Source organism: Aquarana catesbeiana, linkage group LG12 (assembly GCF_042186555.1).
Source record: "Aquarana catesbeiana isolate 2022-GZ linkage group LG12, ASM4218655v1, whole genome shotgun sequence".
NCBI lineage: Eukaryota > Metazoa > Chordata > Amphibia > Anura > Ranidae > Aquarana > Aquarana catesbeiana.
Window position 1 is genome coordinate 21,933,373 of NC_133335.1, and position 24,942 is coordinate 21,958,314.

Sequence of the window (24,942 nt, forward strand, 5' to 3'; positions counted from 1 at the left end):
CACAGTGTCCAGAGGGGCCCCCATGGAGAACCAGGTAATGTTTCCTGTATATAAATGTCTAATCAGTAAAGGTAACAGCTCAGCTGGCCTCTACCTTTCTGCTGAGATAAAACTACACAGGATGGTCACACTCACCAGGCCACCTTCATCCCACTATACATCCATCCTCCCATCCCCCCATATTACCCACCTTTTGCCCAGATCCCCATCAGCACCGATTAGGCCCCTGCCAACACTCACTTCCGCCCCAACCCGCGCTGCACTCTGGGAATCTGCGTCCCGTGCGTCACACTCAGGCGGCCATCTTAGTTGTGGCACCGCCTGTCATAGCGTTGGGTCAGTGGAATAGATTTGTTTTAGGGACCAAGGAACCTACCGGGACAGAATATTAGAAGAAGTGTTATGTCCGCTTAGAGATGAGTCGTTTTTAAACTGAAATGATTCTAAGGGGGCTACAAGAAAATGGCGGCTGGTACAGAGACAGCTAAGGAGGTTACGCTGTGACGCGGGTGTCATGGCGGCTGTGTAAGGTAAGAATGAAATGAGTGGAGGGTCTGGTGGGAAATGGAAAGCTTGTGTTTGAGTCAGGTGCTAAAGAACTACAAGTCCCAGTGTGTATGGGGCCCCAAGTGTCAGTGTGTCATTGTTCTGGGGCCCCAAGTGTCAGTGTGTCATTGTTCTGGGGCCCCAAGTGTCAGTGTGTCATTGTTCTGGACTCCCAAGTGTCAGTGTGTCATTGTTCTGGGGCCCCAAGTGTCAGTGTGTCATTGTTCTGGACTCCCAAGTGTCAGTGTGTCATTGTTCTGGGGCCCCAAGTGTCAGTGTGTCATTGTTCTGGACTCCCAAGTGTCAGTGTGTCATTGTTCTGGGGCCCCCGAGTGTCAGTGTGTCATTGTTCTGGGGCCCCCGAGTGTCAGTGTGTCATTGTTCTGGGGCCCCCGAGTGTCAGTGTGTCATTGTTCTGGGGCCCCCGAGTGTCAGTGTGTCATTGTTCTGGGGCCCCTGAGTGTCAGTGTGTCATTGTTCTGGGGCCCCAAGTGTCAGTGTGTCATTGTTTTGGGGCCCCAAGTGTCAGTGTGTCATTGTTTTGGGGCCCCAAGTGTCAGTGTGTCATTGTTTTGGGGCCCCAAGTGTCAGTGTGTCATTGTTTTGGGGCCCCAAGTGTCAGTGTGTCATTGTTCTGGGGCCCCAAGTGTTAGTGTGTCATTGTTCTGGGGCCCCAAGTGTCAGTGTGTCATTGTTCTGGACCCCCAAGTGTCAGTGTGTCATTGTTCTGGGACCCCCAAGTGTCAGCGTTCTGGGGCCCCAAGTGTCAGCGTGTCATTGTTCTGGGGCCCCAAGTGTCAGTGTGTCATTGTTCTGGGGCCCCAAGTGTCAGTGTGTCATTGTTCTGGGGCCCCAAGTGTCAGTGTGTCATTGTTCTGGGGCCCCAAGTGTCAGTGTGTCATTGTTCTGGACCCCCAAGTGTCAGCGTGTCATTGTTCTGGGGCCCCAAGTGTCAGTGTCTCATTGTTCTGGACCCCCAAGTGTCAGTGTCTCATTGTTCTGGACCCCCAAGTGTCAGTGTGTCATTGTTCTGGACCCCCAAGTGTCAGTGTGTCATTGTTCTGGACCCCCGAGTGTCAGTGTGTCATTGTTCTGGGGCCCCCGAGTGTCAGTGTGTCATTGTTCTGGGGCCCCCGAGTGTCAGTGTGTCATTGTTCTGGGGCCCCCGAGTGTCAGTGTGTCATTGTTCTGGGGCCCCCGAGTGTCAGTGTGTCATTGTTCTGGGGCCCCCGAGTGTCAGCGTGTCATTGTTCTGGGGCCCCCGAGTGTCAGCGTGTCATTGTTCTGGGGCCCCCGAGTGTCAGCGTGTCATTGTTCTGGGGCCCCCGAGTGTCAGCGTGTCATTGTTCTGGGGCCCCCGAGTGTCAGCGTGTCATTGTTCTGGGGCCCCCGAGTGTCAGCGTGTCATTGTTCTGGGGCCCCCGAGTGTCAGCGTGTCATTGTTCTGGGGCCCCCGAGTGTCAGTGTGTCATTGTTCTGGGGCCCCAAGTGTCAGTGTGTCATTGTTCTGGGGCCCCCGAGTGTCAGTGTGTCATTGTTCTGGGGCCCCAGGTGGTTTAAGTATTGGATTTCGGTAGGCAGCTCATTTTTCATGGTCCTTTTTTTCACAATAAATATGATTTTTTTTTTCCAGGTTACATGAAGACAGTTGAGGATCGGTGACAGTTGATGTTGTAATCAGCTCTATAAAGAAGACAGACGGAGTCAGTAGCAGGGTGGAGGTGTTCTGTAGCACACAATGGATGAAGAAAGTCTGGGAGCCGCCATCCAGACCTACAAAGCCCAGCTGGAGCAGGTCAGACAGACGGTGAACGCTGATTTGGACCCCTCACAGAAAGCCGACCTCCTCCAGCTTCAGGAGGACCTGCAGCAGCTGATAGAACTGACCGAGTCTAGCCTGCTGTCTGTGCAGAAATCCAACTTACTGTCCGCCCTTGATGGTCCTTCCTCCTCCTCACATCCAGACGATGAGTATGAGGCTTTCAGGAGGGCCATAGGGGAACTGAGTAATGAAAGTGAGGCCACAGGGGCCACGGATAGTAAATCCATTGGTTCAGGAGGCAGTGAGGAAGAAGAGGAGGTGGAGGAAGAGGAAGATGTGACTAGCGGGATGAAGGTCAGAGCCCCTTACTATAGCACATGGGGGACGTTGGAGTATCATAACGCCATGATTGTGGGCTCGGAAGAAACAGAGGATGGGAGTCCCGGGGTCCGGGTTCTCTATCTGTACCCCACGCACAAGGCCATGAAAACATGCCCCTATTTTCTAGATGGAAAGTGTCTCTTTAATGAAAGCTGCAGGTAAGCAAAGCACTTCAAGACTGGAAATTCCAGGAACGGGGTTGTCAACCAAAAATAAATACCAGGCCAGGTCTTTGTAGATACGTGTTTTCTTGGCACCTCGGAAATGTCCGCCACTATTGATGGGTTTACATTTATAGAAGGCTCAAATGGAAAACTGGAGGGTGCAGCTGCTAGGTTCCCTTTTTAAAATGCTCATTGCTTGGCCGTCCTATGGATCCAAGCGTGCCAATGTGGTTTCCTGATATAAATACTTCAATACCAGGCACTTTGCCCCCTTCCTGCCCAAGCCAATTTTCAGCTTTCAGCGCTGTCGCTTTTTAAATGACAATTGCGCGGTCATGCTACACTGTACACAAACTAAATTTTATCATTTTGTTCCCACAAATAGAGCTTTCTTTTGGTGGTATTTGATCACCTCTGCATTTTTTATTTTTTATTTTTTGCTAAACGAATAAAAAGACCGAAAATTTTGAAAAAAAATAAGTTTTTCTTTTTTTTTTGTTATAACATTTTGTAAATAAGTAAGTTTTCTCCTTCACTGATGGGCACTGATAAGCTGCACTGATGGGCGACGATGGGCACTGATGGCTGGCACTGATATCACTGGTGGCACTGGCAGGCTTTTTGATTTGGCACTGATTGGCAGCTACCTGGGCATTGATTGTCATTTCCCTGGTGGTCTAGAGTGGCATACCTGGTGGTCCAGTGTGGTGGCCACCCCTGGTGGTCCTGGCGGCATCCTGGTTGTCCTGGGCGGGATCCGAGGTGGGGCCTGCGCTGATAAACAATCAGCACAGACCCCCCCCCCTCCTGTCAGGAGAGCAGCCGATCGGCTCTCCTCTACTCGCGGCTGATCACGTGGTAAGGAGTCTCTGTCAGAGGCTCTTTACTGAGATCGTAGTTGCAGTGTGTCAGACTGACACGCCGCAACAACGAACGCCGCAATGCGCGCCCCCGCGGGCCCGCAGCGGCTTGATATCCTGACAGACGTCATATGACGTCCGGTCAGGATATCGCAACCACTTTGCCAACGTCATATATCGGGCGGCAAGTGGTTAAAGTCCAACTCTAGGCAAAGCTTTTTTTTTTATTTCATTTTGGATAGAGTAAGGGAGGGTTATAACCTCTGTAAGGTTTATTTTTGCCATCTTTGTCCCATCGAGGAGATTTACTTTCACTTCCTGTCGCATAGCCACACAGGAAGTGAGAGGAAATCTCTGCAAATTAAAGTAGGACTATGGGCAAAACTTTTATTTTCATTTTGCATAGGAAGGGTTATAACCTCCTGTCAGATTTTTTTTTTTTTTTTTTTTATCTGTGTCACATTGCGGAAATTTCCCTTCACTTCCTGCCCCATAGCCAAACAGGAAGTGAGAGGAAATCCCTGCAAATTGAGTGTATTTCTTAGGGACCCCCAGGTCACCAGAGCTAGTGTCCCCATTGGATGATCCCCCTCTATTACATTTTTGGGGACAACCCAAAATTTGGGATTTTCTTTCACTTTCAATGATAATGGTAAATAGGACAAATAGAGAGGGGGAACCTCCATAATGGGAGCACAGACGGCAATAAAAACTGACAGGCGTTCTAATCCCCCTCCACTCCATCCAAAACTAAAAAAAAAAAAAAAAAAAGTTTTGCCTTTAGTTATACTTTAAGGGAATTTCTTGGGGGGGGGGGGGGGGGACGGGGTCAGGCAGATCACCGGAACTAGGGTCCCCATTGGAAGATTTCCCCTCTATTACATTTCTGGGGACAACCCAAAATGTGGGATTTTCTTTTACTTTCACTTTCAATGATAATAGTAAACAGGGTAAATGGAGAGGGGGAATCGGAGGGGGCACAGACCGCAATAAAACCTGACAAATGTTCTAATCCTTCTTCACTCCATCCAAAACTACTAATAAAGTTTTCCCTTAGTTATAACGTTTCAGAAAGGCATTTTTTTTTTTAGATTTGTATAGAGTAAGGGAGGGTTAATAACCCCTGTCTGTTTTTTTTTTTTTTTTTTTTTTTTTTTTTTTTTTATTAAAGTCATTGGTGTTCCAATTGATTGATTTTTTTCGTTTATTTCCTGTCCCAAAGCCAACAGGAAATCCCTCCAAAGTGAGGGAGTCCCTGTTGTTTTTTTTTTTTTTTTTTTTGTTTTGTTTTTTTTCCAGAACTAGTGTCCCCATTAGAAGATTTTCTCTTTATTCCTGTTTTGGAAACAATCCAAAATTTCAGAATTTTCATTCGCTTTTGGGGATAATAGTAAACAGGACAAATAGAGAGGGCGAATCTCCCTAACAGGCACACAGACAGCAATTAAAAAAAAATCTGATAGGGGTTCTAATCCCCTCTCCTAAACTAAAAGCTATCCAAAGAGCTATCTGAAACTTTAAAGCGTTTCCTTAACCCAAAAAATAAAAAAACAAAAATAAAAAATGGATCCTGCTCCTTTTTTAAAGCATTGGAAAAAAGAAGATAAAGCTGCGCTAAAAATTAATCTGTGAGACGCAAACCATTAGAGACTAAACCAATGCGCTCACAACTGGTGTAAATGGTTGATGTGCAAAGAAATGTTTGGTAAAGGAACTGGTAAAAACCAGTATAACAATATGTGAATCAACAAATAAAACGGGTACAGAAATTTAAAATCACTAAAAACACAAAGCATCTATAAAAAAAGATTACTAAAACCCAATCATGTGATAATGTGAATAACAGCAAGTACTGGTAAACATATGTGGCAATAATGGAAAATTATCAGACAAGTGAATAATGATTATAAAAAATATGTAACAAACAATGAGTCCATATAGTGTGTACTGACTGATGAAAAAAGAAAAAATGAAGGAAAAGTCCATGCACAATGTATATATGGCTTGTTCACGGTGACATAAATTTCAGACACCCCAGAAGCTGTGAAGAAATAGGAAAGTACCTCCACCTAAAGACACACTGCCGCTTACCAGAATAATATGGTCCCTCTCAATAGCAGCCTGTTCCTTCTGGGATTTGCGCAGCACTCGGTGACTTCAGCATGCCGCTCCTTCCTACGCGTTTCGTCACTACAAAGGACGTCCTCACGGGGTACGGGCGGTGTCTTGACGCACGGCTTGTATAACAAGAATACATAACCAAGCCTCAGTCTGAGTCCCGTGACACCGTCAGACAGTGCCATCTTGGCTATCGGGAAAAAATAAATAAATAATATATATATACAAACATGGATGTGGTGGACCGATGGTCGGAAGGGGGGGAAAAAAAAATCCCGCAGAACTGCACGATAATAGACCCCTCCGAAAGCCATAACGGCCCAGTGGAAATAAGTGCATAAAAGTTGCAGACTAAATTTTAATCACAATGGAAACCAAATGGTTCCATTGGCCCATATCTCAAAAAGCATGACACCTGTCAGCAACATAGGAGAACCTATATAAACAAAAATTGGCACTACCTAAAAATTAAAAAATGTATAATAAAACAAAAATAAATACAAAAATATAATAAAAATAAATGAAAAAATTTGTCATCACCCTCGGCTACCCGGGACTCAGATCAAATTCACACAATCGAATATATGAGTATCCAAAAATGTAATTAAAACAATAATCAAAACTACTTTTAAAAAAAATGTTATATTAAAAATGAGGGTCACTAGGTGTTATCAATAAAAGAGTTAATATCAACCTCTATGTTTAAACCAAAGGGGGTGTAACATTTTAGTTTATGCACCCATGCCATCTCTAACTTAGAGATGCTCCTAACCAAAGAGCAACCCTTACAATGGGGCCTATATTTGTCTATACCTAGAAATATGGTATTAGATGGATCTCTATTGTGCACTGTAAGATAGTGCTTTAACACTGAGTGTTTGGTGAAACCCCTGCGTATGTGTTTTATATGTTCATTTAAGCGTACCTGGAGTGGTCGCTTAGTCTGGCCCACATACTGCAGGCCGCATGGACATTGAACTATGTAAACAACTCCCACTGTAGAGCAGGTGATAAAGGGCTTGATGGCATAGCTCTTAAAGGTGCAACTAGAACTGAACCTAGTGGTCCTTCTGGTCCTACATCCATTAATTGAACAGACGTGACACTTTCTGCATTGGTAATAGCCAGTAAGTTCCGCAAAAAACGTGGGTCTTATACTGGAAGTGTTCAAAATATTCAATTTATCCTTCAAAGAAGGGGCACCCCTAAACACAACCTGAGGTGTATCAGGCAAAATTGACTTGAGGACCTTATCGTCTTTGAGGTTATGCCAGTGTTTTTTTTACTATATACTTGATGTTGGAGTGTTGGCAGGAATAGTTAGTGATGAATGGATTACGGAATGCACCATTCTCACGACCTCCAGTACTCTTTTCAATAAGTTGTTTCCATCAACACACTTGACCTGCTCTAGAGAGTTGGTAAGGGACTCAAGTGAGTAGCCCTTATCCACAAATCTTTGAGTGAGGACCTGAGCCTGTGCCAAGAACACACTCTGTTCAGTACAGTTATGATTTAATCTCAGGTACTGACTCTTTGGCACTGACCTAAGCCAGGAGGTATGATATCCTGTGGGATGGCAGTGAGTCTGACCTCTCGGCCTTTATGGATTCCCTCAATACCAACGATAGGGGCATTCACCTTAACTATGAAGCTAGTCAGGAGAAAATCAATTTCTTGGACCTTACGATTTCTGCCAGTGGAGAGTGTTTTGTCACCTCTACATTTTTCAAACCCACTGACAGAAATTCGTTCATTCCAAATAATAGCTGTCATCATGCCTCCTGGCTTAGGTCAGTGCCAAAGAGTCAGTACCTGAGATTAAAACATAACTGTACTGAACAGTGTGTGTTCTTGGCACAGGCTCAGGTCCTCACGCAAAGATTTGTGGATAAGGGCTACTCACTTGCGTCCCTTACCAACACCCTAGAGCAGGTCAAGTGTGTTGATAGAACCAACTTACTGAAAGAGAGTACTGGAGGTCGAGAGAATGGCGCATTCCGTAATCCATTCATCACTAACTATTCCTGCCAACATTCCAACATCAAGCATATAGTAAAAAAACACTGGCATATCCTCAAAAACGATAAGGTACTCAAGTCGATTTTGCCTGATACACTTCAGGTTGTTTTTGGGGGGCCCCTTCTTTGAAGGATAAATTGGCTTGCAATATTTCGAACCCTCCCAGTATAAGACCCACATTTTTTGCTGAACTTACTGGCTATTACCAATGCAGAAAGTTTCAGGTCTGTTCAACTAATGGGTGTAGGACCAGAAGGACCACTAGGTTCAGTTCTAGTTGCACCTCTAATGCCGCGTACACACGGTCGGACTTTTCGTCTACAAAAGTCCAACGGACGCTGACGGACTAAAGCTGGCTGGTAATCCGATCGTGTGTGGGCTTCTCCGGACTTTCAACTGACTTTTTCAGCCTCAAATCCGACGGACTTTAGATTTGAAACATGCTTCAAATCTTTCCGACGGACTCGAGTCCGGTCGAAAAATCCGCTCGTCTGTATGCTAGTCTGACGGACAAAAACCCACGCTAGGGCAGCTATTGGCTACTGGCTATCAACTTCCTTATTTTAGTCTGGTGTACGTAATCACGTAAGAATTCGACGGACTTTTGTGTGATCGTGTGTAGGCAAGTCTGTTCGTTAGAAAGTCCGCCGCAAGTCCGTCGAAAGTCTGTCGGACAGGCTGTCGGACTTTTGTAGCTGAAAAGTCCGACCGTGTGTACGCGGCATAAGAGCTATGCCATCGAGCCTTTTATCACCTGCTCTACGGTGGGAGTTGTTTATATAATTTAGTGTCCATGCGGCCTGCAGTATGTGGGCCAGACTAAGCGACCACTCCTGGTACGCTTAAATGAACATATAAACAACTTGCACAGGGGTTTCACCAAGCACTCAGTGTCAAAGCACTATCTTATGCCCCGTACACACGGTCGAAAATGTGTGATAGGACCTTGTTTTCGGAAATCCGACCGTGTGTAGGCTCCATCACACATTTTCCATCGGATTTTCCGACACAAAGTTTGAGAGCAGGATATAAAATTTTCCGACAACAAAATCCGTTGTCGGAAATTCCGATTGTGTGTACACAAATCCGACGGACAAAGTGCCACGCATGCTCAGAATAAATAAAGAGATGAAAGCTTTTGGCTACTGCCACGTTTATAGTCCCGATGTACGTGTCTTACGTCACAGCGTTCAGAACGATCGGATTTTCCGACAACTTTGTGTGACCGTGTGTATGCAAGACAAGTTTGAGCCAACATCCGTCGGAAAAAATCCTAGGATTTTGCTGTCGAAATGTCCGAACAAAGTCCGACCGTGTGTACGGGGCATTACAGTGCACAATAGAGATCCATCTAATACCATATTTCTAGGTATAGGCGAATATAGGCCCCATTGGAGGGGTAGCTGTTCGGTTAGGGCTGATAGCATCAGAGCTATCTACGTTTGTTCCTACTATGTGGTTGCTCAAAGTCTGCTCTTCCTTTGTAGGCATTCGTATACACATATTCGTTTTTTCTTTTTCTTCTCATAGCCAAGATGGTGCTGTCTGACAGCGTCACGGGACTCAGACCAAGGCTTGGTTATGTATTCTTGTTATATAAGCGGTGCGTCAGGATGCCGCCCGTACCCCGTGTCGATGTCCTTTGTAGTGACGAAGCGCATAGGGAGGAGCAGCGTGCTGATGTCACCACGTGCTGCGCAAGTCCTGGAAGGAACGGGCTGCTATTGAGAGCCGGCCGGCTCGATTGTCTTTTTTGGTGTTTTTATTCATGTGTCCATTCGTCTTTTAATTATAAATAAATATTGAAAGTTTTTACACTAGGGCAAGCCTTTTCTTTATACTATGGGGATTAAACCATCGTGTTCCATTCGGATGAGGATTATCGCTGCTGAGTGTGAGGAGTTTGGTGCACGCCACTGGGACCCCAGGCTGGGTTATAAGCCATTTGCACTTCTGGGTCCCCTGTAATCGGGGACCATATTGTTCTGGTAAGCGGCAGTGTGTGCTTAGGTGGAGGCACTTTCCTATTTCTTCACAGCTTCTGGGGTGTCTGGAATTTGTCACCGTGAACAAGCCATATATACATTGTGCATGGACTTTGTCTTCATTTTTTTCTTTTTTCATCAGTCAGTACACACTATATGGAGTCATTGTTTGTTACATATTTTTTTATAATCATTATTCACTTGTCTGATAATTTTCCATTATTGCCACATATGTTTACCAGTACTTGCTGTTACTCACATTATCACATGATTGGGTTTTAGTAATCTTTTTTTATAGTTGCTTTGTGTTTTTTGTGATTTTAAATTTCGGTACCTGTTTTATTTGTTCACTGAGTATTTTCCATTTTTGAGTTGAGTCACATATTGTTATACTGGTTTTTACCAGTTCCTTTACCAATCACTTCTTTGCACATCAACCGTTTACCAGTTGTGAGCGCATTGGTTTAGTCTCTAATGGTTTGTGTCTCACAGATTAATTTTAAGCGCAGCTTCATCTTCTTTTTTTACATTTCTGTCCGGGGTCGTATAACGCCCTGAGTTACAGCTTGATTTTTGTAGCTAATAGCGCAGTTTTTTTCTTACCATTCCTTTTTAAAGCATGTTATATGACACAGTGCTTGTCCTGTGTCTTTTGGCCCCCTGTAGCACCTAAAAAACCTGACTGATCCTGCCAGTTTCTCCCCTCCCCTCCGTAAACTGACCACGGTGTGTCATGGCTGCTGAGACCAGACACGGTGGTCAGTTTACGAGCTTCTGGCATCAGCAGCCTGCTATTTTCTCTGCTCCTGTGTCCTCCTCTCCCCTCTGTCTGTGGGTGAGCCGCCCCTCCCCACTCCTGCTGCTCTCATAACACTAACCTGTATACACCATCAGCACTGCCTCCTATTGCAGTGTCCCCCCTCTGTGAATGGCTTATAAATATAAATGCTGTAAATACCTCATTTTAAGAGCAGAGATTGCGATCACATGACCAGCCAGCTCTCTCCTCCCCTCCAGAATGACATCAGCAGAGGAATCTTAGCCCTGCCCGCTGCATCTCTCAGAGGAGGAAAGGAGAAAGCTGGCCAGTCATGCGATCACAATCTCGGCGGTAAAATTTGGTATTTGCAGCATTTATTTTTTATAAATCGCACACAGAGGGGGATACTACAATAGGAGGCAGTGCTGATGGTGTATACAGGTTAGAGTGGCTTAACAAGCACTTTAACTCGGACTTTGTATCCTGCATGGTTGTTCCGGATCAGTGGTTCAAAAGGTAGATTAGAGTTAAATATCAGGTATATTAGATGTCTTGTCTGTAGTGAGCACTATTGCCCTTTTAGATATGAGTACAGTGAATAGTTTGTGTCCTTTAACGGTCCTTTTTTTTTTTTTTTATTTTGCCTCCACTCAGGTTCTCACATGGACAAGTGGTGCCAGCAAGTGAGCTCCGGGTCTTTAAGGAGGCAGACCTCCACTCTCTCGGCATTGACAAACCCTGCTTGGCCCAGCACAGCGATGGCATCTGGTACCCTGGGCGGATTATAGGTAAAGTCTGAGACTACAGGGCTGGGCACACCAACCTTTTATGTCACCCAATACATTGTCAATGTTGTAAGGCAGAAAAAAATACAGTAAGTGCATCAACTAGAATTAATTTAACATCACATTGTAGTATTCTCATAACTCCATTTATCATGGTATGTAAACCTCAAACATCCGAGGGGCTGCTGACCACTTAGTGGTTTCTGCATTGCTCTGTCCTCCTAGTCGTTGCTGTGTAGACTTTTGCCCATGGGGGATCATGGCATTGTCTTGGCACTGCCCCCCCCCCCCCCCCCTCGTTGCACCAGGAGCCACCTAGGGGCTCCCCCCCCCCCCCCTGCCTTTTGAAGTGAAATTTGATTGGTGGTGTAAAAAGGCAGAGGCAGTTACAAAGACATGTTTCAGCAATTCTACACTAATATTACCAAAAGTATTGGGACGCCGGCCTTTACACGCACGTGAACTTTAATGGCATCCCAGTCTTAGCCCGTAGGGTTCGATATTGAGTTGGCCCACCCATTGCCGCTATAACAGCTTCAACTCTTCTGGGAAGGCTGTCCACAAGGTTTAGAAGTGTGTCTATGGGAATGTTTGACCATTCTTCCAGAAGCGCATTTGTGAGGTCAGGCACTGATGTTGTACGAGAAGGCCTGGCTCACAGTCTCTGCTCTAATTCATCCCAAAGGTAGTCTATCGGGTTGAGGTCAGGACTCTGTGCAGGCCAGTTAAGTCCCTCCACCCCAAACTCGCTCATCCATGTCTTTATGGACCTTGCTTTGTGCACTGGTGCTCAGTCATGTTGGAACAGGAAGGGGCCATCTCTAAACTGTTCCCACAAAGTTGGGAGCATGAAATTGTCCAAAATGTCTTGGTATGCTGATGCCTTAATGCCGCATACACACGAGCGGACTTCTCGTCGGACTGAACTCCGAAGGACTTTTCAACGGAGTTCCGCTAAAATGGACTTGCCTACACACGATCCCACCAAAGTCTGATCGTTTCGAACGTGATGACGTAGGACCGGACTAGAAAAGGAAGTTCAATAGCCAGTAGCCAATAGCTGCCCTTGCGTCGTTTTCGGTCCGTCGGACTAGCATACAGACAAATGTTTTTTTCCGATAGGAATCGAGTCAGCCGGAAAGATTTGAAACTTGTTCTATTTCCAAGGTCCGTCAGATTTTTCGAAAGGTCTGATGAAGCCCACACACGATCGGAATGTCCGACGGATTCGTTCTGTCTGACATTTTCTGCCGGAAAGTCCGGTCGTGTGTACATGGCATTAGAGTTCCCTTCACTGGAACTAAAGGGCCAAGCCCAACCCATGAAAAATAACCCCACACCATAATCCCCCCCCCCCCTCCACCAAATGATTTGGACCAGTGCACAAAACATGCATGCATCCCGATATCTTTGGTAATATAGTGCATCTCTACTCCTATTTACTGCCCCCCTGAGAAGTGTGTGCTGTGACTAGAGTGTGTTACAGAGAACCCAGAACTTGACCTCCAGAAGATTTACCCCTTTCCTGACCAGGCCATTTTTTTGGGATACAGCACTGCGTTACTGTATCTGACAATTGCGCGGTCCTGCGACGCTGTACCCAAATAAAATGTATGTCCCATTTTTCCCACAAATAGAGCTTTCTTTCGGCGGTATATGATCACCTCTGCGTTTTTTTTTGTTTGTTTTTTTTTTAGTTTTTGTGCTATAAACAAAAAAGACCGGCAATTTTGAAAAAAAAAAAAACAATATTTTTTTACTTTCTGCTATAAAACATACCCAACAACATTTTTTTTTAAATTGACTTTCTTCATAAATTTAGACCAATACGTATTCTGCTACATGTTTTTGGTAGAGTAAGTGTATAGCAATCAGATCAAAGTATAGGGAGTGGCGCTGTGTTAGGAGTATAGATAAAAATTAGCAAGAAGTACAAATGTAAAAAATAAAAGTGTAAAGAATAAGAAATGTTTTGGTATAATCCAAAAATTACTTACAGAAAAAAAAAAAAATATATATATATATATCTATCTCCTTGTGTTAGTGGAAACACCTTAAACAGGTGAAAATTAATACTATATGTGCAAAAAATCGCAAATATTAAGCAGCATCACTAAATAACATAATTACATCTTCACATGAATAAATATAAAGTGCCAAAAACAATAATTGTCCACCAATAATGTGTAAATGTGCAATAATTATACGCAATAAAAATCATTAATATTGTGTCAAAATCGCAGCTAAAAATCAAAAAACCATATGTTGTTTGGTGCAAAAAAGTTCATAGCAATTGTGCAGAAAATTCTTCTTAGGTGATAAAGTGCCGTGCTGTAACACCTGGTGGTCCCCCCAATGTGGTTGCACTCACCGGAGCGCTCCACCCCTGCAGGGGTACGAGCGTGTAATGTTGGTCCTGTCACTCCAGTCCTATAGGTGTCAGTTTCCTTCCACGCGTCCCATTTCCAAAAAGCAGCTGTATACACAGAGAGGTGGGGACTTCCTGTCCCTTGGTATTAAAAGTCCCCACTGGATATCCGCTTGAGTAGTAAAAAATATTAGAAGAAAAGTATCCACATAGCGTGATTCTGTTTTAAAAAATATCCATTTATTTGCATAAAAAACAGTCCAGTCGCATAAGCCTGGTAACACACTAGCGGTTAAAAAGTATCTAAAAATAGTTACAAACTGGGAGAGGGAGCTCACAGTCTCCTATACTCTCCCTGTAATCCGGGGCCGCAGCGTCAGCGTGAACCGCCGCTTGCGTTCCACCGGTCAAAGTTCCGGAACCACGATCCGCGGAAATGACGTTGTGCGTGCCAAGATAGTCCCACCTATTGTTTTACGCAAGCGTTATAGCATCTGCAAACTATAAGATTTATTTATGGAATTATTATTTTTTTTTTTTTTTAATACTAGTAATGGCGGCGATCAGAGACTTATAGCGGGACAGCAATATTGTGGCCAACAACTGGATACTAACTGACACTTTTTGCACTTTGCGGTAACCAGTGACACTAATATGCCCCGTACACATGATTGGACTTTCCGACAACAAAACCGTGGATTTTTAATAATAATAATACATTTTATTTATAGTGCACTTTTCATCAAAAGATCTCAAAGTGCTACAGGATAAAAACAAAAAGAAAAATGAGCAGTTTATACAATGAAACAAACATTTTTGTTTGAAGGATGTTCGCTCCAAGTTGTCTTGCATACACACAGTCACACAAATGTTGGCCAACAGTTACGAACGTGGGAACGCGGTGACGTAAAAGGAAGTTCAATAGCCAGTGCGGCTCCTTCTGCTCGATTCCGAGCATGCATGAACTTTTGTGCGACGGACTTGTGTACACACGATCGGAAATTCCGACGACAAAGTTTTGTTGGCGGAAAATTTGAGTATCTGCTAGCCAACATTTGTTGGCGGAAAGTCCGACAACAAATGTTCAATGGAGCATACACACGGTCGGACTTTCAGCCAACAAGCTTGTGACAGACCTATGCTCAGCTCTGACGGGGCATTCAGTCCCCTCCAAAAGTCTCTCTCCTGGCTAGGTCTGTCACAAAGCTCACATCCAACATTTGGAAATCCGATCGTGTGTACGGAGCAATACAGTGATCAGTGCTAAAAATATGCACTGTCACTGTACTAATGACACTGGCTGGGAAGGGGTTTAATATCTAGGGCGGTGTTGGCGAACCTTGGCACCCCAGACGTTTTGGAACTGCATTTCCCATGATGCTCAACTACACTGCAGGGTAATTGAAGGGCTAACTGTGTGCCTCGCCGGCGTTTTTGTGTAGTGTATGTGCTGCTTTTACTAGGGAAGGAGATTAGTTCTAGTCACTGCTTTGTAGAGACACAGAATACATCCCTCCCCCCGTCAGAACTGAGCTATGCCTTGTTTACATAGGCAAATCTCAGTTCTCTGTGTTTTACTGATGATCGGCGGGTGCCGGAGGACATCGAGTGCCCTGCACCTGCAGATTGGCTTCTGCTGTAAATCATCACAGCAGAAGCAGCCCCCTTGCTTGTTTCAATTGAACCCTTTGCTGATACTCTCCTCATTTGCAGCATATCACCCTAGGCTTCTCTCCTGAGTTGGACAATAAACATCTCCCTCTTCCCTCATCTTCCTTGCATAGAAGGGTACGTGTTTTGTAGCTCACAGAAGATAGCTGGGAAAGCTGATAACATATTTTTTAAGATTTCAGTCACCATATCTAATGACTGGTAAGCTGTAACTTATTACATTGTTGTTTTTGCATTTTAAATAATTTTTTATTTTTTTTTCTGTTTTACATTTGCTGTTTGTATGCTATGGCTGACTGTTGTTTTCCCTGTGTGTTTTAGACATTGACAACTCATTCTACACTGTAAAATTTGATTCTTTGCTGCTGAAGGAAGCCGTGCTTGAAGCAGATGCCATCATCCAACCGCTACGGGAAAGTGAAGACTCTTCGACCGATGAAGATGATGAGGATGAAGTAGAGGATTCTGGGTATGCCCAAGGTTAGTAAGATAATTATACCTGGTTTAAAGGTTAAGTCAGGGCTCAATAAATTTGGGGTGCCGGGGATAGAATTGTATGTATAGCTCAGACCTTTTTTATAGCTTTAGACCACGTAGGGAAGGGTTAAATCCTCATCACATTCATTTTCTGTGTGCCACTGGGCACATTTCCCCTCACTTCCTATCCTGGACACATAACAGGAAATGAAAAGAAAACTCCCCTTATAGTCAGGGGAATTCCCCTCTAAAGCCTGGTATACACAATGAGATTTTTTTTTTTTTTTGTATGCTAATCTCTCTATTGAAAATGAAGATGTTACGAAAATTCTCGAACGAGAGAATAAGAATTTGGAAGTGATGTATTGTATTTTCGGTTGAAAACTGCACTGATTGAACCAAAATCATACCTAGAGCTGCACAAAAAAATGAGAATCACGAGAATGAGAATCAAGTTTTTTTTTTTTTGCTTTATAATAAAGATCACAATTCTCTCCCGATTCTCGCGGCGTAACGTCCTCTTTCACATTATACCCCTTTCACACTGGGGCGCTTTGCAGGCGCTACAGCGCTAAAAAAAGGGCCTGCAAAGCGCCCTGAAAGTGCCTCTGCTTTTGTCTACAATGTGAAAAACCCAGAGGGCTTTCACACTGGAGTAGTGCGCTAGGACGGGAAAAAAAGTCCTGCTAGCAGCATCTTTAGAGCGGTGAAGGAGCCGTGTGTATACCACTCCTTCACCGCTCCTGCCCATTGAAATCAATGGGGCACCGCGGCTGTACCACCGGCAAAGCGCCTCTGCAGAGGTAGAACCACCCCGCTAGCGGCCAAATACTGCCGCTAAAACTACGGTAAAGCGCCGCTAAAAATAGCGGCGCTTTACCGCCGACGCACCTCCCGCCCGTGTGAAAGGGGCCTAACTGTTAAAAACAAGTGTGTAATGCAAGACTTCGATGGGTGTAAAAAGATGTCCGCTTGCTTCTCACTGTATCCTTACTGTGGAGGAGTGCTGGGTGTACAAAGATGGCGGCGTCGAAACGTCACTTCCGTTACTAAATCTGACGGGTCGCCAAATCTGACGGAACACAGGCCGCGCGAGTGGTAAGTATCTAATCTCTTCTTTACAGGTACAGCTTAATTTCACACTTTAGATCGTTGACATGCTCAACTCAAAGGCTTCAACAAAGATGGCTAAATGCTTTGTAAAAACTTGCAGTACACATTGCTCTTTCACTTACTAAGGCTGCATTCACACCTGAGCGGTTTCAGCTCGTAAAACGCTCATCTCTAAAGTTCAAAAACACACAACAAGCAAAATCCAATTCATTTAAATGCCCCCTGTTCACATCTGAGGGTTCTGTTGCCTGAAGCAAAACTCCTGAAGCTCAAAAAAGTACACGAGGTTCTTTTTGGACAGATTACAGGCGTTTTTCTGCTTTTTACATTGGTGAACTTTTGACCTGTACAAAATCGCGGCAAAAAACGCGCGACTTTCCACCTGAAAAACGATACGCTCAGGTGTGAATGCATATTGTATACCAACAAGCATGTGATTGTTTGATGGATAAAAAAATCGCAATATGTGGGCGCTGTTTTTGATCCTTCTGTATTCGTGCACCAAAATAATAAAAATAGACTCTGCTGCCCTCTTAGGCTGCATTCACACCTGAGCGTTTTCAGCTCATAAAACGCCCGAAAAAACCCCTGGAAAAATGCCCAACAAGTAAAATCCCATTCATTTTAATGGCACCTGTTCACATCTGAGCATTTTGTCACCTGAAGCAAAACGCCTTAAGCTCAAAAAAGAACATGAGCTTCTTTTTGGGGCAGATTACAGGCGTTTTTTCTGCTTTTTACATTGGTGAACTTTTGACCTGTACAAAATCTGGTCTAAAATGCTGCAAAAAAAAAAAAAAGTGTTTAAAAACACGCGACTTTGAAACGCTCAGGTGTGAATGCAGCCTTAAAGCGGCGTTCCACCCAAAAATGGAACTTCCGCTTTTCGGAATCCTACCCCCCTCCGGTGTCACATTTGGCACCTTTCAGGGGGGAGGGGGGAGCAGATACCTGCTCCCACTTCCGGGCATAGATAGCCGAGCCATCCGCAGGTTTGTACGCCACTTCCGGCACCTTCTCCGTTCCCCTGCCAACGCCCCCCCCCCCCGCTGTCTTCTGGGAGACACACAGGTCCCAGGAGACAGCAGGGACCAGTGGGATCATGCAGCGCGACTCGCGCATGCGCAGTAGGGAACCAGGAAGAAGTGAAGCCGCAGGACTTCACTTCCTGATTCCTTTACCGAAGATGGCGGCGCCTCCAGCCGAGGGACGGGTGCCGACATCGCAGGCGCCCTGGACAGGTAAGTGTCCAATATTTTAAAGGTCAGCAGCTGCAGTATTTGTAGCTGCTGACTTAAAAAAAAAAAAAAAAATTAGGCGGAACTGCGCTTTAAGCACAAAATGCCTCGGGTAATACTCCAATGATATGTTGTGTGATGTAATCACTTCTATATAAGCACTAAGAGACTAAAGCCTGCCTTTATCGTTGGATTGTTTGATGAAAGTATCATTTCAAGATTCTGATTGATATAAAGCAATTTATTGATACTTTTCTAATGACCGTTTTTATCACTTTTGGCCTATTTTGTGTAATTGGATTGAGGACGAAACTCGTTGAATGGCTAAGAAATGCTGATCAGTCTCTACCTTTATAATTCAGTATATGGAAAAGTCAGTTGACTCTATAATTATCACATTTGATTTTGTTTTACTTTTTTTTCCAATAAAACTTTTGACATTTTAAGGATTTTACTACTTGTATTGCATCAGACCATTGTTTTAGCGATCCAGTTTATTAAAATATTGAGTCTCCTAAAACAATTGATATGTGAATGGCTTGGGGGATGATCTGAGCAAATGGTAAAAAAACAAAATACCAATATCAATGTCAAGGTGAGTAAACGCAGAATTGGCTTAACCCCTGCATATGATTCCTTAAAATATAAAGATGCCAGGAAGCGATTTTAACTTCCCTCCCTACTTCCCCTTTCCTCCAATAATACATCATGCTTTGTTTATACAGTATTAGCAGACAATGAAGTGGTTGGAAGTGGTCCCTGCAGTTCTGAATTTGCCGGTTGGGAGGCTCACACACGTGGGATTGGATCAAAGCTTCTAGCTCGAATGGGATATGAGTTTGGGAAAGGTAAGTGATTGTTCTATCTTTCTTTTTTTTTTTTCAACCTTTCAAGAAAAGAAAAACTATTTCTCAATCCCAACATTGAGCACAATTGTCCTGATGATGCAAAATGATCAGCTGCCAAAAATAGCAGTTATGATAAAAATGAATTGTACTTTTCAGATCAGCCTGTATTTTTATACTCATTCATTATTTTTTAGGTCTCGGAAAGAATTCAGAGGGTCGAATTGAGCCCGTACAAGCCGTGGTCTTGCCAAAAGGGAAATCATTAGACCAGTGTTTAGCGATCCAACAAAGGAAGCAAAAAGGAGCGGGCCGCCCTCCCAGAAACAGAAAAAAGCGAGCGCCCAAGCTGGCAGCGGCGGCAGGCCGTGGGAAGCCCAACCGCCGCAATGTGTTTGACTTCCTGAATGAGAAACTGGAGGGCCAAAACGACAAGGGGCAACCCACAGGGACCAGAACCCATTTAGAAAGGAAGGGCAAGGAAGTCTATAATGCCAGCCAAAGTAGCAAGCGGGCACTGAATATTGAATTGGCCAAGACTATAGAGAGGACCCGGCAGAAGCAGAGAGAGATTGCGCACATTGCAGAGTCGCTGGCAAGGAATGAAGGAAGGTAAGTGCAGGTTATGGACCGTTGATTGATGTACTCAATACCATTTCCACACTACACACACTGTTACTCAAATGAATAAAACCTTACCTAAGCTACTTTGTAACATAAAGGATAAGTTCACCTTTGAGAACATGTCACCTACTCCACCCGTTTTTTAGGGTGGAACATGTAACGTGTGCCCACTCCTGCAGCTTCCCCCCGATTTCCCCTTCTTCTACCTGCACCCGCTGTCACAATTTGAAAAGAACGCAGCTGTGCTGGGCTCCGCCCCCACAGCTGTGTCATTCATTCTTTTACAGAGGTCTGCGAATGAATGACTTTCAAGTACCGACAGCCTTTGCGGCTGAAGGTTTGTAGTTATCAATGAACTACCAGGGCACTGCTGAACGCTCTAGGTAGTTCATTGATTTTTGTTTTTTTCCAGTCATTCAGTAACTGCCTGGTCATGTAATGTATGGGCAGACAGCTGCACAGACAGTCTGCAGGAGCCTGAGATTGCACCGTGATCTGCTGATTGCTTTTCAGGCTCCTAAAATAAAAAAATAAATAAAAAGCAATAATAATAAAAAATGCACTTTTTTTTTTTTTACCTGAACACATGTGCATTTATTTTATTATATATATATATATATATATATATATATATATATATATATATATATATATATATATATATATATATAAAATAATATTTAGAGAGGTGAACTTACCCTTTTAACCTTATTAAAAATACCATTTCATTCAGTCTACAGCCTTTGTAATTTTTTCCAAACATCTCCAAGAGGTCTGTACAGTACAATTATTCTCTATGTGCCCTGTTTACACCACAACACTGGTATCATGCGCAGATTTTTTTCTGTGCAGGAATCTGCAATGTGTATACAGTGTTCTGATGTGATATCAACACTGTGGTGTGAACAGGGTACATACCTGACATGCATGAAAACTGATGTTAACGTGGATACAAACTCACTGATGTAAACTCATATCTCTGCAAGTGAAATTCGCTTGGTTTTCCCATCAGTTTATTATGTGCTGTGAACAAGCCCTTACAAGCAACTTGTTGCGACAAAATATGTCATTACATGCAGTGCCCCTCCAACTTGCCATGTAGTTTGAAAAATTTCAGCAGGTTCACTGGAATACTGAAATAGAAAAAAGAGGGTGCGCCAACCTTGTGGATTATCCTTGGATATATTTTATTAAAAAAGTAAATTAAAAACTACTCACAAACATGTGAAAGTAAACCGCAATATAAATAGCCTTCAGATGATGGCCATCGGTCTCACGACAACAAACTCTAGATGGTAATGGAGAAGATTTTAGGGGCCACTGCCGGCTGACGCGTTTCAAAGGGATACCTTCTTCCTCAGAGCCCAGCAGTGTTGTCTCCTTCAGCTTCTTATATATACACACATACAAGAGTGTGCACTCATGAGGAACCTCCCAGAGGGGTTCAGAGGTCCCACCCACAGATTGTGGGTGGTACTCAGCAAGAGGGTGACGCCCAATTCACATAAGTGGACATACACCTATATGGAATGCTGTGTCTCATTATGTGATATAGACATCCCTTACAAGACAACACAGCTAGTTCCTTGATCCCTCTGCAGGTTGTACAATTAAAGGAGAAGTTCCCCTTTTGTAACTTGTTACATGTTACACCCTGTAACAGACCCAACCAAGACAGGGACTTTTGGAGAGGGCTAGGGGCAAGCCTCCTACCCACTGGTTATGGCCCATGAAGAGAGCAGATCATTTTCTAATGAACGACCACCACTTAATGGACGCTGAGAGCGAGGCTTGGTATAATTCTCTGAATAAGGACAATAAAGCATTCCTTCTGGAGTGGATGGGAAGGTGTAATAGAGGAAATATGGTGGCCCTCCTGCGGACTGGGTTGGAGAGGCTCCTTCACTTGGAACAAAAATATTAATCAGCCATAACCCTCAGGAGATCTATAAAGATAAATTAATTCCACTGTATCAGATTACTAAGACTCTTCTAGTGGACAGAATACACAAGTTTGTGTCTCTCCTATTGTTTATTGGGTCACCTATTGTTTCTGTCTGTCTGATAGTATTGTGTGCACTCCAACTTGTTAGCAAACTATTGTTGGATGTTATATGTTTATTAGCTTACGGATTAGATAAATCACTGTCAGCTATTAGTTGCTAGATGTGGATTAGCATATAGTATATGTTGGTTGTTCCTTAGTTATGGTAATTATATTCCTGTATACAGTTTCCTTTGCATACGATAATGTGATCAGGCTCACCTGATCTGGTGTACTATAAATTCTGTGAGTTTTCAATAAACCGTTCCAGTTTGCATGTACAAGCTATTGTCGGCTAGTCTTGTATGCTCAGCTATATCTGGTTTCTATGTCCAGATTGGAGGAAGCTATATACAGTATCTCACAAAAGTGAGTACACCCCTTACATTTTTGTAAATATTTTATTCTATCTTTTCATGTGACAACACTGAAGAAATGACACTTTGCTACAATGTAAAGTAGTGAGTGTACAGCTTGTATAACAGTGTAAATTTGCTGTCCCCTCAAAATAACTCAACACGCAGCCATTAATGTCTAAACCGCTGGCAACAAAAGTGAGTACACCCCTAAGTGAAAATGTCCAAATTGGACCCAATTAGCCATTTTCCCTCCCCGGTGTCATGTGACTCGTGTTACAAGGTCTCAGGCAGGTGTGAATGGGGAGCAGGTGTGTTAAATTTTGGTGTTATTGCTCTCACTTTCTCATACTGGTCACTGGAAGTTCAATATGGCACCTCATGGCAAAGAACTCTCTGAGGATCTGAAAAAAAGAATTGCTGCTCTACATAAAGATGACCTAGGCCTGTGATGGCGACCCTTGGCACTGCAGATGTTTTGAAACTACATTTCCCAGGATGCTCAACTACACTGCTGAGTGCATGAGCATCATGGGAAATGTAGTTCCAAAACATCTGGAGTGCCAAGGTTCGCCATCACTGACCTAGGCTATAAGAAAATTGCCAAGACCATGAAACTGAGCTGCAGCACGGTGGTCAAGATCATACAGCGGTTTAACAGGACAGGTTCCACTCGGAACAGGCCTCGCCATGGTCGACCAAAGAAGTTGAGTGCATGTGCTCAGCGTCATATCCAGAGGTTGTCTTTGGGAAATGGACATGTGAGTGCTTCCAGCGTTGCTGAAGAGGTTAAAGGGGTGGGGGGGTCAGCCTGTCAGTTCTCAGACCATACGCCGCGCACTGCATCAAATTGGTCTGCATGGCTGTCATCCCAGAAGGAAACCTCTTCTAAAGATGATGCACAAGAAAGCCTGCAAACAGTTTGCTGAAGACAAGCAGACTAAGGACATGGATTACTGGAACCATATCGTGGTCTGATGAAACCAAGATAAACGTATTTGGTTCAGATGGTGTAAAGTGTGTGTGGTGGCAACCAGGTGAGAAGTACAAAGACAAGCGTGTCTTGCCTACAGTCAAGCATGGTGGTGGGAGTGTCATGGTCTGGGGCTGCATGAGTGCTGCCGGCACTGGGGAGCTACAGTTCATTGAGGGAACCATGAATGCCAACATGTACTGTGACATACTGAAGCAGAGTATGATCCCCCTCCCTTCAGAGACTGGGCCACAGGGCAGTATTCCAACATAACGACCCCAAACACACCTCCAAGACGACCACTGCCTTGCTAAAGAAGCTGAGGATAAAGGTAATGGACTGGCTAAGCATGTCTCCAGACCTAAACCTGGGGGCATCCTCAAACGGAGGGTGGAGGAGCGCAAGGTCTCTAACATCCACCAGCTCCGTGATGTCATCATGGAGGAGCCGAAAAGGACTCCCGTGGCAACCTGTGAAGCTCTGGTGAACTCTATGCCCAAGAGGGTTAAGGCAGTGCTGGAAAATAATGGTGGCCACACAAAATTTTGACACTTTGGGACCCGGTTTGGACATTTTCACTTAGGGGTGTACTCACTTTTGTTGCCAGCGGTTTAGACATTAATGGCTGTGTGTTGAGTTATTTTGAGGGGACAGCAAATTTTCTTCAGTGTTGTCACATGAAAAGATAGAAGAAAATATTTACAAAAAATGTGAGGGGTGTACTCACTTTTGTGAGATACTGTATCTTGACGGAAGCACTCAAGCTGGGTGCTTGACTGTTCCGTCACACACCCATATTCAGGTTGGGCTATTTAAAGAAGAATTCCTGGTATGGCATTTTCCTTATAGTTTGCGTTGGTATATCTTGGTGCTATGCATATACCATACCTGCGGGTTCCCTCTAGAAGCTGGAGATCACTGCTACACCAGTCATCTCCTATAGCTCCCAGGTCTCCTGCTGAGCAGCTGCCCAGCTGCAGTGTGAACATGGGAGGTCTGCCGTTTGGCACAGGCGCCATAAAGATAATGCTTTGCTTTCTCCCAATGAATACAAAGCATTCTTTGATTGGACAAGGTGGAGAGGGTCACATCACCACCCTCCCTCTTAGCCTCATCTAATCACAGAACACTTTGCATTCATTAAGAAAATGCAAAGGATTCTCTGAATGGTGCCCGTGCCCAGCGGCCGACCTACTGTGTACAGAATGTAGAAGGGTAGCTGCTCAGCGCAGAACAAAGAAGCTAGTGGACATGAGCGGTGTCTACTACAGTGATCTCCAGCTTCTAATCTAGAGGGAACCCGCAGGTATGGTATATGCATTGCACCAAGCTGTACCAATGTATGGTATATGCATAGTTGCATTCAGTGGGTCCAAGCTGGAGGATCAGTGTAACTATGTATAAAATGCCTTGGTCGTAACATATTTTCTATTGTGTATAAAATGACATAAATGGAATTCTTCTGAAATTTAATTTGCAAAGACAATGTTATGCATCTAGGATTTTTTTTTTTTTTTGTAGCTGAGTTGTGAAGGTGACCTTTTATTTTTCTTTTAGGGATAGCGTGATCAGCACGCAGCTGGAGAAACGCCTCTCAGATGCTCGATCTCAGCTTGCAGGTTTGCAGCAGGAAGAGCGAAGTTTGCAAAGAGAACAGAAGAAGGCAAACACACACAAAAAAATGACTGAATTTTAATTTGCCCCATATATATTTATATATATAAATATATCTATCCCTGTACAGACTCATGCCTTATAACTATGTATCAAACTGTTCATTGCCCCAGTTTGTAATATTTGTTTCTGAAACTGAGAATAAACCGTTTTTAATACTCCCAGTTTTGGAGTGT

The 24,942-nt window shown here is 44.0% G+C and overlaps 2 protein-coding genes across 2 annotated transcripts in view; one reads left to right on the forward strand and one right to left on the reverse strand.

Moving 5' to 3' along the window:
- Nucleotides 1-322, reverse strand: part of ARFRP1 (ARF related protein 1) — a 35,923-nt gene extending 35,601 nt beyond the window's left edge. The window contains exon 1 of the mRNA XM_073607379.1: nucleotides 191-322. The gene's annotated coding sequence lies outside the window, so the exon portion shown is untranslated. The remainder of the gene's footprint in view (nucleotides 1-190) is intronic.
- On the forward strand, nucleotides 305-24,930 carry ZGPAT (zinc finger CCCH-type and G-patch domain containing). The gene is made up of 7 exons (XM_073607374.1): nucleotides 305-530; nucleotides 2,180-2,847; nucleotides 11,253-11,386; nucleotides 15,744-15,902; nucleotides 18,976-19,098; nucleotides 19,293-19,707; nucleotides 24,650-24,930. Exons 2-7 carry the CDS (start codon nucleotides 2,285-2,287, stop codon nucleotides 24,786-24,788), a joined length of 1,533 nt encoding a protein of 510 aa, XP_073463475.1. The 5' UTR covers nucleotides 305-530; nucleotides 2,180-2,284; the 3' UTR covers nucleotides 24,789-24,930.
- Nucleotides 24,931-24,942: the final 12 nt, after the last annotated feature.

Excerpts from the sequence above, each read along its gene's own strand:
- ZGPAT (XM_073607374.1), top strand. The coding sequence starts at position 2,285 with ATGGATGAAGAAAGTCTGGGAGCCGCCATCCAGACCTACAAAGCCCAG. Across the intron at positions 2,848-11,252 it reads CTCTTTAATGAAAGCTGCAG|GTTCTCACATGGACAAGTGG; the intron begins GTAAGCAAAGCA and ends GCCTCCACTCAG. Across the intron at positions 19,099-19,292 it reads GGGATATGAGTTTGGGAAAG|GTCTCGGAAAGAATTCAGAG; the intron begins GTAAGTGATTGT and ends ATTATTTTTTAG.